The sequence below is a fragment of the Nuphar pumila genome, chromosome 15 (genome assembly GCF_984573655.1).
Source record: "Nuphar pumila chromosome 15, dmNupPumi1.hap1.1, whole genome shotgun sequence".
In the NCBI taxonomy this organism is placed as follows: domain Eukaryota; kingdom Viridiplantae; phylum Streptophyta; class Magnoliopsida; order Nymphaeales; family Nymphaeaceae; genus Nuphar; species Nuphar pumila.
In genome coordinates this window covers 50,522,012-50,537,715 of record NC_143263.1, presented here as the reverse complement: position 1 = coordinate 50,537,715, position 15,704 = coordinate 50,522,012, and the positions used below count along the sequence as shown (strand labels likewise).

Here is a 15,704-nt window from a genome sequence, read left to right as displayed (position 1 = left end):
GCATTTGCTTCATTCATGGTGGAAAAGGATTGCATCAGGTTGCCAGCTCAACATTCTTTCATGTAAGTTACAGGAAACAAACAAGGCCTTAGTTGCTAGAAGAGGAAACATTTTCCAATTATTGACTTTTGGATGCAAATACAATGAGCAAATGTTGCAATTATCTCCTCAATTCCTTAAATACATTATCGATTCCTTTGTCACAAACACTGATTGCTAAAGTTGTTTGATTGAGTTCCAACGGCCAACCCAATGCCTCAAAGGGGTTTGGCATAGTGGACGGGGCCTAGCAGCTAGGCAATGTTCTAGGTTCAAATCTTATGGGCATCATCTCTTGCACAAGCAGAAGCATGGCGACTCCTTGGGGCAAGGGTTAATAAGTATGACAGGTAGAGCCAGTGCGACTAGGTCTTTGATCCTCAGGGTAAGCTTCTTCGTGTAAATAAAAAAAATGGCAAACTCAATTATGCAGTTGGTACCTCATCTATCAGCGAACAAGCAAAGAAATGATGGCCTTGGAGGTTGCACTCCTCAAGAAACTTTAAGACCATGAAAATCACTTTGATCTAATTGATGGAAAGACTATTGTAACATGTTAAAACATAAAAATGAAGATTTCACTTTGGAGCAACTTCTTTCTCATCTTTGAATTAAAGAAAAAGTTCAACATAGAGATAAAAAAGAAGAAGTTAAAGAAGTTGGCACCAAAGTGAACATAATGAATCACAAGCTAAGGTTCAATCTGAGATTTAAGTCTAAAAACAAGACACTCAAATATTTTAAGAAATCCAAATGTGAGATTATTTTCTACTATGTATGTGGCCAACCGAGGCTCTATGCAAAAGAGTTGCATCACTACAAAAGACAAGGCACCAAGACAGAAGCTCTCGAATAAAACTTAGTGGTTGTAAGCTCTATTTTTATGGTTCAAATAGACAAAGGGTGGTACGTAGAGGTGGGCATCGGGTCAGGCCAGCCCAAACTGGCCCAGACTTGTTTAGAGCTCAGCTCATCAGGTGTTAAGTGTGGGCTGACCTAGAGATGACCCGAGCTATTTATTAATGGGTTGGGTTTCGGCCTGGTTATTAACATGCTCATGTTTGAAGAGCAGCCCATGACCCAGCCAATTGGTTCAATAGGCCAATGTTCAACAAGTAGATCCAGTCTGATCCAAACCCATTTGTAGGTTATTTTTAATGCAGTTTATAAATTAATTTTTATAATACCAAAAATAATGAATTAAATAAAAGATTAATGCACCTATATAATGAACTTTTTATTTCTCATATAATCAATGCAACTAATTAGGTAAATAGCAATAGTTATTATGCACTACTGTGACTGTCTCCTCTTCTGTGCTCTTTCTTTTTCTCTTTTTTTATTTCTTTTTTCTTATCTGATTTCCTTCCTTCTTCTTTTCAATTATTATTTTCTTCTTACCTTTCTTCTCCCTTCTCTTATTTTCTACTAAAAAAAATCCCAAATCTGATAGAATCAGTGGCTTTTTATATTCTTTGCCACTATTTTTTGTAATATTTTCAGCTCAATTAAAAATACAGATAATATCGCTGATATTTTTTAAATATCGATTGGTGACTATTATTTTAACTCATTGGGGCCGAAGCAGGTCCAGGTTAGAAACTCGGAGGCGCTCCGAGAGAGAGAGAGAGAGAGCAACGGTCACAAAATTTGAAGGAGCCCACCAGAGAGACTCTTTGCCTACAAACGAGTAAACAGAAAAGGAGTAGAGCCACCCACCCACCGGCCTTGTCCACTACTCTTTTCTACTTCCGTTTTCAAAGAATGCATCTGCTGCCCCCTGCAGTCAGGGTCACCGTCCACCCTCAGTTTCTTGTCTCCAAAGATCCTCTCCTCTTGCAATCCCCAACACACCCACTCCAAGCGCACTGCAGAGAGAGAAACTGCAGCCTATATTTCAGCATCGCAGGCCACCCAAAATCTCGCCTCCCGTGTTTTTCCGAACAAATCTCACCCTTCGCCAGGACGCCCGACGTTCTCTGTGCAGCGAGAAAATGGAGACGGTTTCGCCCAAGGAAAACTCGACACGAGGTGAAAAGATTGCTTCATTTCCTGGTTTCCCTCAACAGATTGTGGCACCAGTCGTTGCTTCCGAAAGAAGGCCTCTGTGATGGGTTTTCTTCTGCCTTGCTTGGATCAGAGGCTGCTGGATTGGGGTTGCTGCAGGGCCTCATGGGTGGTGTATGGAAGAGAAGACGGGGATTCAGAGGATCTCAGTGGGCGTTGGTTTTGGTTTTTCTCCTAGTTGTCCTTATTCAAGGCCAAGATACTGCGGATGCACTCTATTGGGTCTCTTCAATTATGACAAGAAAGTGGAGAGGCATCATCTTCGTTTTCTCCTTTATTTTCAGAAGACGAGGTGCTTGGTGAAATTCATTGATTATTAAAAGAGTTGGCGTTTCGCTTGATTTGCATCTTGTTTTGTGTTCATCTTCATTTTTTATGTGATTTCCTTTTTTTTTTAATAAAATATCTGGATTACCCAAATATGAGTTATGAATGGAAAATGTCTAGACTTGGAGAATCACGTACCAAATTGGCCGGACAGAGTGCCGTATCAGTTTCCGACCAACACTGTGCCAAAATGGCTCTGCTCAAACAAAGGTTTTGTTTGGTCAGCAGATCCAAAACAGAGCCAAATGTTGAAACTAAGACAGTTATCCATGAAATTTATGTCTTTCTGGTCATGGAAAATTGGTAACAGCCACACTGGTTTCTAGTATCAACACGGACCGAGAATTGGAAGGGGTTCACTTTCAAGATGCCTTCATGGGCGACTGAGAATCTAGTGCCAATTCAGAATATTTCTTCCTTTTAACTATTATCAATTATGATATACAGCGTCCTGTATTGAAATTTCTGTACAATCAAATCTGCACAATTTCCACACGTCTTCTTGAGAATCTAAATTGTCAAACGATACTTCAAAAACTCTGCAAAAATTGGCAGCTGATGCACTTGTTGTGCATGGCTCATGTTCCCAGCTATGAAAATTGGCTGGTTGGTGGGGCAGCAACCTTCTGGCGTTTGAGGAGGAGGGCATAGAGAAGTTCATTCCACGCATCCGGCACCCCAGGCAAACACCAATGGCTGCAGTCCTGCCTGTGCATTAAGCTTGGGCCCATTTCAGGACCAATGTAATAGATGGATGAGTGCCCATCTTTGCGGGATGCAGTCATATGAGTCACATTCATCACCTCCACATCCAGTTTATTTCTTCTCTGCTGATGCTCAGATAGAACATCCCTGACCATGGTTACCATATTAATCCATGGCTGAGAATGAATTCCTACGGGCTCCAGCTCCGGAAGCTGTTCCTCGTGGCAACTGCCCCCAGTTTTCCAGTCACCTCCCCTGTGAACCCAACCAAGAAAGCTCAAACATTTAGCTCATCAAATGTAATGGGATATACAATGGTTTCAAATTCATGTGTGTGCTAGGATGCACTCCACAATCCATTGACAAGCACATAGACCAAGTAATAAAAGATCATGGGAAGTTGTTTTATGCAATGCAACAACTGCATGTGGTAAAAAGTACATACAACAGCAGTAAACCTGGAAGCATCATCGACTGCTGTTCTGGTATATCCTATCATGCCTCTCAGAAAATCTCTAAGCAAATGCATATCTAAACGGAATAATCTGGGACCTGGTTACCACAGGAATAAGCATCTTTAAAGAGCAAACAGCTGGTGGTGGAAGTATCACACAACATGCACAGAACTTCATAATCTAAATAGGAATTCAATTAAGGGGCGGCTTGAAAGCCTCGGTTCTCCAATCTGAGGGATGATCCTTGGATTAGAAAACCAAGGATCTCTGGCCCGACATGTGAGGATCTCTGGCCAAAATTGGTGCCTCAGATCATGGTATTTCTCAAAATCTCCCTTACAGAAGCACCACAGTTTGCAGAAACGACCATGCAACTGAATGCACTCGTCCTGTGGTCCTCTCGCAAGGACTAAAAGTCCTGTAAAATTTCAAGTATTAAAAAAAATAGAGGAAAATTCTAACCACACATCTTTGTTTCTATTTCTGAAAATTTTGCAGTTAAGTACAGCAAATGATATATATATATATGACCCCTATCAGAACAACAGCCACCCCATGTGACAGAGGGATTCGATCCTGGGCGTTTAGCTTGACACAGGACCCCCACATGGGATACCACCTCGCTGGTACATGTCCTTTCAGAAGCAAATGATATTTAATCGAAGGCATGTCCAGACGTCCATATACCTGTACTTTGCAGTGTTATTGTACAACAACAACAACAACAACTACGCCTTCATCCCAAAACAATTGGGGTCAGCGATATGAACCAAAAAAGAAATTCATTTTGGGTCTTCCACATGAATCCTTTTCCTCCAATCATTTCTATCCAACGCCATGTCCTCGGTGAGGTTCAAAGCATTCATATCCTTTCCTATCATCTCCATCCAAGTCTTCCTAGGCCTACCCCGACCTCTTTTAACTAATATATTTTCCCATTTCTCCAACCTTCTAACTGAAGCATCATTAGGCCTTCGCCGAATATGTCCAAACCACCGTAAACGATTCTCTCGCATCTTATTTTCAATGGGTGCAACACCTACCTTCTTACGTATCTCTTCGTTCCGAATCTTATCTTTTATTGTATTTCCACACATCCATCTAAGCATCCGCATCTCAGCTACACTCATTTTTTGAATATGATGTCTCTTGGCAGCCCAACATTCCGTACCATATAGTAAAGCGGGTCTAATAGTCGTCCTATAAAACTTTCCCTTCAACCGCAATGGCATTCTACGATCGCACAGCACTCCAGTAGCACTTTTCCATTTCATCCACCCAACCTTTATCCTATGATTTACATCTCCATCAATTTCTCCATACTTTTGAATGATGGATCCCAAATATTTGAAATAATCATTCACCGGTATATCTTGCTCACCAAGCTTCACTACACTCCCATCACTACTTCGTTGCTTACTAAACCGACATTCCATATATTCAGTCTTACTCTTACTCAACTTAAAACCTCTAGCTTCCAATGTCTGTCTCCATAATTCTAACTTAGCATTAACCCCAGCTCTAGACTCATCAATCAAAACAATATCATCAGCAAACAACATACACCACGGTACATTTTCTTGAATTGATCTCGTAAGCTCATCCATCACTATCGCAAATAGGAAAGGGCTTAAAGCAGATCCTTGATGTAACCCAACCGTTATCGGAAAATTGGTTGTCACCCCTCCACAAGTGCGGACATTGGTTACTACTCCTTCATACATATCTTTAATTATACTAATGTACTTGAGAGAAACACCTTTCTTCATCATTGTCCACCAGAGAACGTCCCTAGGTACTCTATCGTATGCCTTCTCTAAATCAATAAAAACCATATGCAAATCTTTGTTCCTCTCTCTATATCTTTCAATAAGTTGTCTAAGAAGATGTATAGCTTCCATAGTTGATCTTCCAGGCATAAAACCAAATTGATTCTCCGATATCATGACAACCTTCCTCAACCTAGACTCAATCACCCTCTCCCAAAGTTTCATAGTATGACTCATGAGTTTTATACCACGATAGTTTGTGCAATCTTGTATATCACCCTTATTCTTATATAAAGGCACCAAAGTACTCTTCCTCCACTCATTAGGCATCTTATTTGTTCGCCAAATCAAGTTAAAAAGATTTGTCAACCATTCTAAACCTTTCTCTCCCAAGCATTTGTCAAGCATTTCCAAGCAGTGTTATTGTAGTACATGAAAATTAATCACATGGCCCACGCATCCAGGCACACACACACAGACATGCATGTGCACATGCTATAAATCACAACTAATTCTAAAGCTAAACATGATCCAGCTGACAGAATGCAAATCATAAATTACCTGAAATGAACAGGAGCATAGGTTCGAAAGATAACATGAGTCTTAGTCTGGTCAACTTCTTTCTCAATCCAGCCCATTACAGTCTGTATTGATCTTCGGTATGCACTCTCCACACTCATCTCCATCCTCACTTTCTTTCTCAACTCAAAATAACATCCCCTACATAGCAGTAATGAATGACAAACAAATTAGCATGAACTAAAACATCCAAACCTAAATTTGTAGGAAAAAACATCATGCGTTCAAAAGGATAACTGGCACAATTCAATCACCAATAAGTAGAAAGACACATTTTCATAACCTGAGGATTTTTTTTTGCCGAAAAGCTTTCTGATTAAGGCAATGAATCACAAGAACATATTTCTTGAACAGCAGTGTTGGTTATGATAGCACAAACTACCAAAAGTAACATCAGCAGAATGTAGCTATGTTTGGTAACATTGTACAAAAAAAATCAGAGTTTTGCATAATTTCAAGCTGCTTACCCCCGTATTGTCTTCTCATAATTCCACCAATGTCCTGTGTTGAATATCAGAATATCTGCATTCTTCCATTTTCGTGAACTCCAGTCCATGACATCCAATTTCAGGGCCATTTTGACCTCTGTAGGAGAACCCTTAGGTGGGTGGCCCTGGAACACTAGAAATGGTGCTCGATAGTACTCAACTGTGCAATTATAGTCATGGAATTTGAATATGAGAAATCCATTGTGCTTCGTGATTGGGTTCCCATTTACTTCATAGACCGAACTCTTGTTAACGATTGCAGATGAGAGTATGCAGAGAAGAGATTCCCACTGATTTCTTCCAATAGAATCACCCACGAAAACAAGCCTCTGGCTTCTCAGCTTTTCCAACATCAACGTCGGATTGAACCTACAGAGGCCAAGATCAAATTTTATTAAATTGGAAATGAAAAATCAGATTCCAACAAGAACCAGTACAGCACATTTTGGTTTATCCAATATCCAAACAAAGAAAATTGACCACTTAAAAAAGGAAAAGATTGTAAACATATGCAAACAGAACTTAAAATCTAAAAGCAAGGACATTAATTTTGTAGCGGCAATGAGAATAAAAATGTGTCATCATCTTTACATTGAGAAGGTAACATGTAGATTCAGATGAAAGTTACAGGGATACGCACTGATAGGGTGGCTACTATTGACAGGGGCTTCTAGATTCAACAAAAAATAAGTTTTCATGAAGCTGAACTCAAATGAAATGAAGAGTGATACAATTCAAATTGATGCTCCTCACAGCCCTTAATCAAATCATCATCATTTCCCCTATCAGGTCGGCAAATAAAAGCTGAAGTAAACTGAAAAAGAAAAAATACAACCTGAAAATGAGTATAAAACTTAGGGTAGCTTGCATATAGAGGATTAACTTGTGGCAAATTTCGGTTTAGTAGCCTCAGTTTTAAAATATCTAAGATAAATGCCTACCTTTCGAATAAATTGTTCAAATGGCTCTTTCAAATTAGACTTTCAAGTTTCAACCTTTGTCCTTTGCTTAAATTATTGAATGCCACCTTTGGAACTCCTCATTTTTGTAGCTACAGTTGATGAAAAAAAATCCAGCACCACCTACTTGGATAGAGGCTCACAGCACAATGTTGGTTTGGTACAAAGCCTACCCAACTCCGACAGATTGCCCTGCTAAACTCTTCTTAAGAAGAGGAGTCCCGTGCTTCACACACCTCGCATAAGTTAGAACTTGACCGAGGGAAATTGCTAAAACAATGCAGCCTTTTAGTTTTTCAGAGAATTAGGACTAAAACACTTGATCATTTGTATCAAACGTCCTCTAGGTAATTGTCTTAGCGTCTTGATAATAGCATACCTCTAGTTGTTTCCCAAGCAAGAAAAGAGAAATGATTGAACAGGGTATATGGTCGGTCCGCGACCCCCTGGATGCTTCCTTGGGGTTTCCTACCCGGGGGTGAGGACAATGGGGTTGGCTCATAGACATTTTCCTTCCTTTTGCCACATTTCGTTCAAAGGTTTGGAGAGAGAGAGAGAGAGAGAGAGAGAGAGAGAGAGAGAGAGAGAGAGAGAGAGAGTCAAGCTGTCCGCAAAGGCCAACTGGATCCTTCTCCAAAGGGAACACACTGGTTGCTTCAATCTTTATTTTCCAAAATCTTATAATTCAGGATCGCATTTGGACATCGTCACGAGTCTCATGGTTTCCGTATGCTTTGGCGTTTACCACGTAGATCCGATTCATGAAAAGAATAAACAAAGACCTTCGGTGGCTCAGAAATGCCCAAGGATTCCAAAAGGCTGATAACAATTCAAAAATTCAAAAGAATATAGGTGGGTGGCGCATAGATATTCAACAGGATCACATGTCTTACAGAGAAGAATTAGACAACAAAACCGTGGCAACATCCCCAAAACAATGCCATGTGAGCCCGTACTCGTATGGGTCACGCATTCCACCAATGTTTTTTTTTTTTGGCTCGAAGCAAACACTAGCCCTTCTACGCGAACGAAAACGTTGAGGGCAGAGAAAGATCAGGAAGCGAGCCTATCGTGTGCACAGAGGGTAGAACTAACCGCAGGAGAGTCTGTTTCTGTTCTTGACCAAGAATCCAAGAGCATTCCAGTAATTTTGGCCAGGAAACCGAAAGGAAGCTTCCCCTCCTTGCTGCACCGCCAGGGGAAGAAGAAGAAGCCCCGCAGAGGCCAGAGTCTTATTAAATGACGAAAATACCCACCCTTACCGTGACGCAACTACCCTCATCCTTTCAGATGACGAAAATACCCCTCCCCTTTCCATGGATGATCTCCCAAATCCAGGAAGCGAAGGCAACGCAGATTCTCCGAATCCATTGTCGACATCGCCGAGTAGGAGCAGGAGGGTTCCCTCTCCGTCATTCGATCAAGAATTCGATGGCATTTCGGTAATCTCACGAAGGGGAAAAACCAGTGGGGAGGAGGAGAAGAGTTGTGTTCTGACCTTGGTAAGTTGCAGGCGTGGGGCTGCCACCGCCATTTGGTGTACAGGTCGTCGGGTCGGCCGTTCTGGGAGCAACGGAAGCCCTGGTCGAGGAACCCACAGTCTTCCGACCGGTAGAGAGGGTAGCCCTCGTCCCAGACCCAACTACCCGCGAAGACATCGCAGGCGGAGGGCGCCGCGAGGAAATCCGGGAGGGAGGCATTGAAGGCGGGCGGGCGCTGCTGGGAGAGGAGGAGCCTCTTGCTGATGGAGAAGCCCCTGACGTCCGCGTAGAGGAAGCAGAGGAATAAGCTGAGGCTGAGGGCCAGCAAGAAGAGGACGAACGGGGACGAGACGCTGGGCGGCTCCAGTTTCTGAAGCCGCCGGAGTTTCTTGGCCAACTCCATCCTGAAAACCACACAACAACAAGGTGGACAGGGACGGACAAAATCTCTCGTTTTTTTTTTCCTTCAATTTTCAAGGGAGGAGAGAGGTCCAGTGCTCAATCCTCTGGCCTCTGTAGCAGATTGTTCTCGAGGAGAAGAACAAGTTATATGGTCACCCAGAGAGAGAAGAAGAGTGTATTTATGTTCTTTCCTGTCAGTGAGAGAAACGTATTTATGTCTTGGGTTTTCAGATCAACAGAGAGAGAGAGAGAGAGAGAGAGAGAGAGAGAGCAGTGCATTTATGTCATTTTTCTGGTAGTGAGAGAGAAAGGCATTCATGTCTTTGGGTTTCTGATGAACCGAAGAGAGAAAGAGACAGATGTTGATGGAACGCATCTGGGAGGGAAGTTGTACATTGATTGCGGTTTCGACTTTTTTGCCTTTTCAAAAATTAATATGACCATTTTAGATGGTGTAAATTACCGTCGATACGCTGCCAGTGGGGTCGCGATGAATATGCATGGTTCGGCGGTGGCTCACTACGCCACTCAAGTCAGGCTGATGGAGAGTTCCCATTCCATGGGGAGGGTTTGAGAGGCGTCCCTGGTCTCTTTCGAGTTTTTTTTTTTTATTGCAAATTTTTGTTTTTCCATAATAAGCATGATCAAGATACGTCCGATCGGGTGGCCGCGAGTGGCAGCGGACCTGGAGAGAAGGTGCTGACCTCTTCGTCTTGAGTTCGACTTTCACCAGATGTACGGGTGGGCTCTGTAAAAGGCTTGGGTGTCAACCAACCTATTCAAGGTTTAAGAGGTGTTATATATACCATGTGGTAAGCGGGGGTCCTGTGCCAAGCTGAAGGCCCAGATTCGAATTCCTCTGCTATATGGGGCTTAAGAGTTATCTGGTATGAGTATGCCTAACCCTAAAAAAAAAAAAAGGTGGACTCATTAAGTGACTCGGTTCGGTACTTTTGGTTATGTTGCTTTTTCAAATTGCTTGTGTAAAAGATGGGCTTTTCGATTTTGAAGATTTTTTCACTTTCCAACTTAGTCTTGTCGCTGCTAGGACACTCTCTCTCTCTCTCTCACGATTTCTATCAGGGTCCAGTTCCAATAAAAGAGCCTACATTCTTTATGTTATCAAAGGACTCTTTACGATTGACCCTTGCTGGTGTTTTCGTTAATATTTGGTCTCAGTGGTCTTTTCTTACACGCGGTTGATCGAGAGGCTCGAACGGATCAGTGTTTTTTTATGTAGTTTCTGTTTGAAATGGATGATATGCCCGCACTTTTCAAAACATTTAGTTAATTTTTTGTCTATTAGTTTAAAAACAAACACTAGCCAAGACAAACTTTTTTCAAATCCTTTTGTATTTTTTTTTTCAAGCTGTAAACCCTGATTTACTGCGGTCAATGTTAAGCCAGTTTTTTCTTTTTCAGTACCTTCTTGACGCAACGTGAGCGTGAAAAAGATTTGTGACCATGAGCCAGCTTTAACGATGTAACAAGAGACACCACTTGTGGGTTTCGAACTTGTGAGCCCACTTGAACTTTGGTGCGGTTCACAAGTTATCCTACAAGATGAGCAGAGTCCCTTAAAATTCAGCATGAGAACCAAAACTTGACCGTCATTCACTCAGAGTGTGACTGAGGTGCAAATTACCATTACCAAGGGAGCTATGCTTGTCTCATAGGAGCAGCTAGTGCAAGTTACCTTGTGTTGGGACGTTACAGGTTCGAAACCCAATGGCATAGTTGTTTGACTGGTAAGGGTCTGCCTGACTTCAGCTTGCGGCTTGATTTTTTTTTTTTTAAAAAAAAAAAAATTAAAAAAAAAAAATGGCCCATGGCAATCCTGTGAATTTGTACAACAGGTAGGTACTGGTTGGTCATTTGCCCCGTTGTCGGAAAGCAAAATGACAAGCGCAAATCTGCAAGGCGAATTTGTTGGGTTCGTGGATCTGTGGGGTCAGAAATTTAAGTCTGGTGCCGCGTGATCTATGGATGCGTTTTTTGTTAAACTCCCTAGGAGTCTCGCTAATTTCAGGGCTGCCACTTTACCTATGAAATCTTTTTCCAGCTATTCTGTGTTGGGCGTCTTTAATAGCACCTAAAAAATAACGGCAGGGATATCTTTTCCCCCAAATAGCAATGGTCCTACGCACTCTACCAAACGCTTACAAAAACTCCCACTCGCGCATTTTAGAGAGATAAACCTTCAAAACCGAGGAGAAAAAAAGAGAAACCTTCAAAGCCGAGGAGAAAAAGTCGGACCCTCCAGTCTGGGAAATTCTCAATCATCTTTTTTATGTCACTTTTTTTCGGTCGCATCAAACACACCTTTTGAGCGGAGGATAAGCTGTGAAAGGGAAACCTTGGTGGAGTGTTCAAATCGGCGACAGCCTTTCTCGTCGCTACACGGTGGAGTGAACCTTTTAGTAAAAAAAAAAAAACTGTAATATTTTTATTTTTCTAATGTTTTTTGCAAATCTGACCCTCCAGATGCCATCCACATGTTTGTATTCGTAAAATTCGGTGATTGGATCATGTCGTGGATATGTAAGATTTTGCAGGGTTTGAAAAATTAACAGGCTACATGTATCAAATTTTCAACCCTTATAAAATTGTAATTTTACATAAAAAAATATTATTCAATAATTGATTACCATGCTCAACACATTCATAGGGATTAAATTATAGAAAATTTTTTAAATTATAGAAAAAATATTTTTAATATATTTAAATACTGTATTTATCTTTTTTTGTGACAGGTAATCATCTGCTGGTTGAAAATTAGCCGATTCAGTTTGATTGAGATCAGAATCGCAATCAACCAAATCTCTTGAATCATTTTATGGCCCCATACGCGATTCTGACAACATTCATTTACTCCTCTTAGGGTCGGCCTGACCCTCAGCCTTCCTAAAAACAAAACGGCATTGAACCTTATAATACAACAAAATTATATAGTGTTTCCTTAAACTAGAGTAGTACTTGAACGGGTGACCTCCTAAAAAGTTATCCAGTTCATTTTTCTACAAACAAACAAACAAATTATAGTGTTCCCACAAATATTTAGATCTGTGGGTGGAAATCTAGAGTTACAAAGTTTCAATAAGTCGTACAATAAAGTCCAGCTCAAAATATATAAACCTAAGCCAAGATCTACAACACCATCTAACACCCACTGGATCCAAGTAAAAAAAAAAGGTGAATATTTTGCTGGGTGATTTGATTTTAGAAAATGTATCAATTTTCATTGAGCTCCTTTTGCCTATATATAGGCAAAAATATCACTATGGCTAGAGCTAGCTTGGTAGGGAAATATATAGCTTTTATATAAAGGGGAATCCATATTTTGGCTTATTATTAACTTTTGGAGGAGATTATGGCTGTTGGCAAAATGATAACCTTAGCAGTAAGCATCAACCAGTTGTGAATGAGGTTTGGTAAAGAAAAAATGTACCTTTTATGAAAAAGTAAAAATCCACCAAAATTTTTTGAATGTCGTTAAAAAAATCTCTCTCCAAACGCAAAAATGCAATGCATTTTAACCATAAAGCAATAGTAATTATTGGTTTTTGACTCCATCAGATTTGTTTTTTTCGCTATCTTACGGTAGACAGAGAAATAGCCAGCCAGTCAATTATGCGATCATATTTCCGTTGAGATATTAGGGATGCAAACGGATCGGATCCGGAACAGCTAAATAAATGGGGGAAGTGGGATCCAGAATGGCCAAAAGTTGTAAAACCTTCATCTTGGATACAAACCCATTTGCATCGTTGTGGGGTGTGTATCAAGGGTCCGATATGAACAAAACTGGTTTGGACCATCACTGGGGTAGGGAGAAGTTTTTTTTTAGCACATCAATCATTCGATCTTATTGATTTTCTACCATTGCCAGATAGAAAATTCACGTGTAATAATAACTTATTTGGGGGTTTGCTTCTGAGCTCAACCATAGTTTTTTGACTTTTCAAAAAAAAAAAAAAACTTCTTTGGGTTGGATCTTTAATTGGATTCAGATATTTTTAATACTCCAGTAGTACCGACATATGAAGGAATGATGTGAGGCCAATGGAAGGCCTGACAAAAGTTAAAAACGGCAAAATCTCGGGAGTCAAAACTTCATAAATCTTATGTCTTTTTGGCAAAATCTTGGCAATAAAAAATATGAAAAAAAACAAATTTTATAAGAAAATATAAATAAAACGCATTTAAAAATAAAAAACTTGTGATAAATATCTGCTAAAACCGTAAATATCACGATATTTGTCACGGTTTGAAAATCTTGTGAGAAATTGCCGTTTTAAACTTTCTGGCAATTTCTCACGATATTATCGTGAGATTTTTATAAATCTCACGATATTTGTTAAGAGGGCCTTACCAACAACTGGCGACATAACATTGTACAGCCACCCTTCATGTTGACAATGGGCATAGTGAAAAGATAAAAGAATGCTAGTTGCGCACCATAATCATTAAACCTGCTCTCCATCATCGTTCTCCTCCTCTTTTTTCTTTCTCTTTCAGACAAGAGTCTTGGTTGGTTGTGCACTGTCAACGGGCCGGATATGCTTCAGACCCAGTTGAGACTGAACTCAGATCTGATTTGAGGTGTTGGTATTGAGTCTAGGTCCAGGTCCTATAGAACACACTATGAGAGAAACCATACTCAGGTCCTACATGGAATACATGAAGTAAACCAGACCATACCCATTAAAATGTATTTTCTTTTCTCTTTTTATGTTGAAAATTTGTGAATCTTAATGGAATTAGGTCAGGTATCAAATTTCATATACCATACCCGACTCCATATACTCTAATTTTAATTGTGTCTCATTCTTTGTCACCAAACCTTGACCCTATCGAGTCTGGGCATACATGCCATTGAATTTCACTCGCATCAAACGTGTGTTCCTAGACAAACATTGTAATTAGTGGGCATGTAATCTAGTTATGATGGGGCTATATACGATGGTGATAGGGTCTGGAAAGAAAGATAAGCCGCTGGATTGGTTCCCCAACACCATCTGAACTGAAATTTTGATCATTCTATATGGAACTGGTAAGGGTCTGCCTAACCCCAGCTTGCCAATCAAAAACAAAAAAATTAGTCCTGTGGGATCCTGTGGACACCTTTAAAACAAAAACAAGGGGTTCTTCACTAAAAAGATATTTTTTTCTTTGAAATGGGCACCCGAGGTGTGCATGTTATGCGACCTTTTTTTTTAAAGAAATAATATAAAAACCAAAGTTGAGTGGGTTTGCACGCAATGAAAGCACTGCAAGGAGTTTATCCTATCCGTGGAAACCAAGAATGGTAGGTTTTAGTGTGAAGGCTTTTGAAGTCACTCTTTATTAGGTTTAAACTCTCTTTTTAACTGCAGAACTTTTTCATTTTCTCACGGGAAACATCTATCTAATTTCCACTGTTTTTCTGTTTTTTTGGAGTAAAGGCCGTAGAAAACATTACCTGTAAAGAATGATACCGTGTCCGGTGTCCCTATGATATAGATTGCTCTAGCTGATGGAACCCCACGTTAGCCCCCAATCGAATTAGTGGCTTTCCATCCCATTCCCTAGTTGGGGTCTACCACAGAGATGCCCATTTTATAAAAGGGACAATCTCTAGCCACACACAGACCTGATGAAATTGACTGTGCACTGTAGGTGTCCAAGCTGTTTTAATGCACCATTTCCCTTATTGTCTTTGACCGATAGGTTGAAGGATCTAGAGCCTTGACAGAGCCCACAAATGCCCTCAATTTTGATTCTTTAATTGACGTGTGTTCTGACCCTAATGTTTTCACCTTTTTGTTTCTGTTTCTGATGTATATACTTGTTAAGTTGCGGGGGCCTGAGCTTCTAACCTCATCACATTTGACTTTATAATATATACTCGTCAGCCTTTCACAATTGGCATTGGTTTGCTTGGCTATCTGCTCGTTTGTCATTACCCTTAACCCATATTGGTGCTGTGCTGCGCGGGTATGTTTGTTTCATGCAATTTTTATGGAATGGAAACATGCTGAGTAATGTTTTCCCCTTTCCCATCATCATGACTGAAACAAACATCAAATCATTCCAATAAAAAGGCTGAGTTGGCAAGATTTTTTAGAAATCTGTACACATTCTTATGAAAGGCCTTTCCTTTTCATGGAAATGAAACCGATGAGTTAGGTTTTTTTTTTAAATGACGATGAGTGAAAACTTGAAGAAAAATGGAAAGTCCAGGGTATTTTAATGGATTGACTAGGCTAATATGAGACTAGGTACATGGATCCAGGTTAATTAAGGGCTTGGATGAGTGATATGTACTCCAATATTAAGAGAAATTCTTTCTCACTAAAGACTTTTTTTTTTTATAATCCAGCTAGGGTTAGGCAGACCCTTATCAGTACATCGAATTAATTAGGAAGAACTAATAAAATTTTACAGTTTTTCT

At 40.3% G+C, this 15,704-nt stretch overlaps 1 protein-coding gene across 1 annotated transcript; it reads right to left on the bottom strand.

Moving 5' to 3' along the window:
- Positions 1–2,932: 2,932 nt before the first annotated feature.
- Positions 2,933–9,272, bottom strand: LOC149815383 (protein trichome birefringence-like 11). Its single transcript, XM_089990534.1, has 4 exons — positions 8,887–9,272; positions 6,409–6,798; positions 5,924–6,082; positions 2,933–3,393 (listed from the first exon to the last, which is right to left on the bottom strand). Exons 1-4 carry the CDS (start codon positions 9,270–9,272, stop codon positions 3,024–3,026), a joined length of 1,305 nt encoding a protein of 434 aa, XP_089846660.1. The 3' UTR covers positions 2,933–3,023.
- Positions 9,273–15,704: the final 6,432 nt, after the last annotated feature.

What these genes read in the sequence shown, in the direction of transcription:
- LOC149815383 (XM_089990534.1), bottom strand. Translation starts at nt 9,272, where the DNA reads ATGGAGTTGGCCAAGAAACTCCGGCGGCTTCAGAAACTGGAGCCGCCC. An exon ending in TATGAGAAGACAATACGGGG is followed by an intron (nt 6,083 to 6,408) that starts GTAAGCAGCTTG and finishes ACTGCTATGTAG; the next exon opens with GGGATGTTATTTTGAGTTGA. An exon ending in TATGCTCCTGTTCATTTCAG is followed by an intron (nt 3,394 to 5,923) that starts GTAATTTATGAT and finishes TTGGGTTCACAG; the next exon opens with GGGAGGTGACTGGAAAACTG.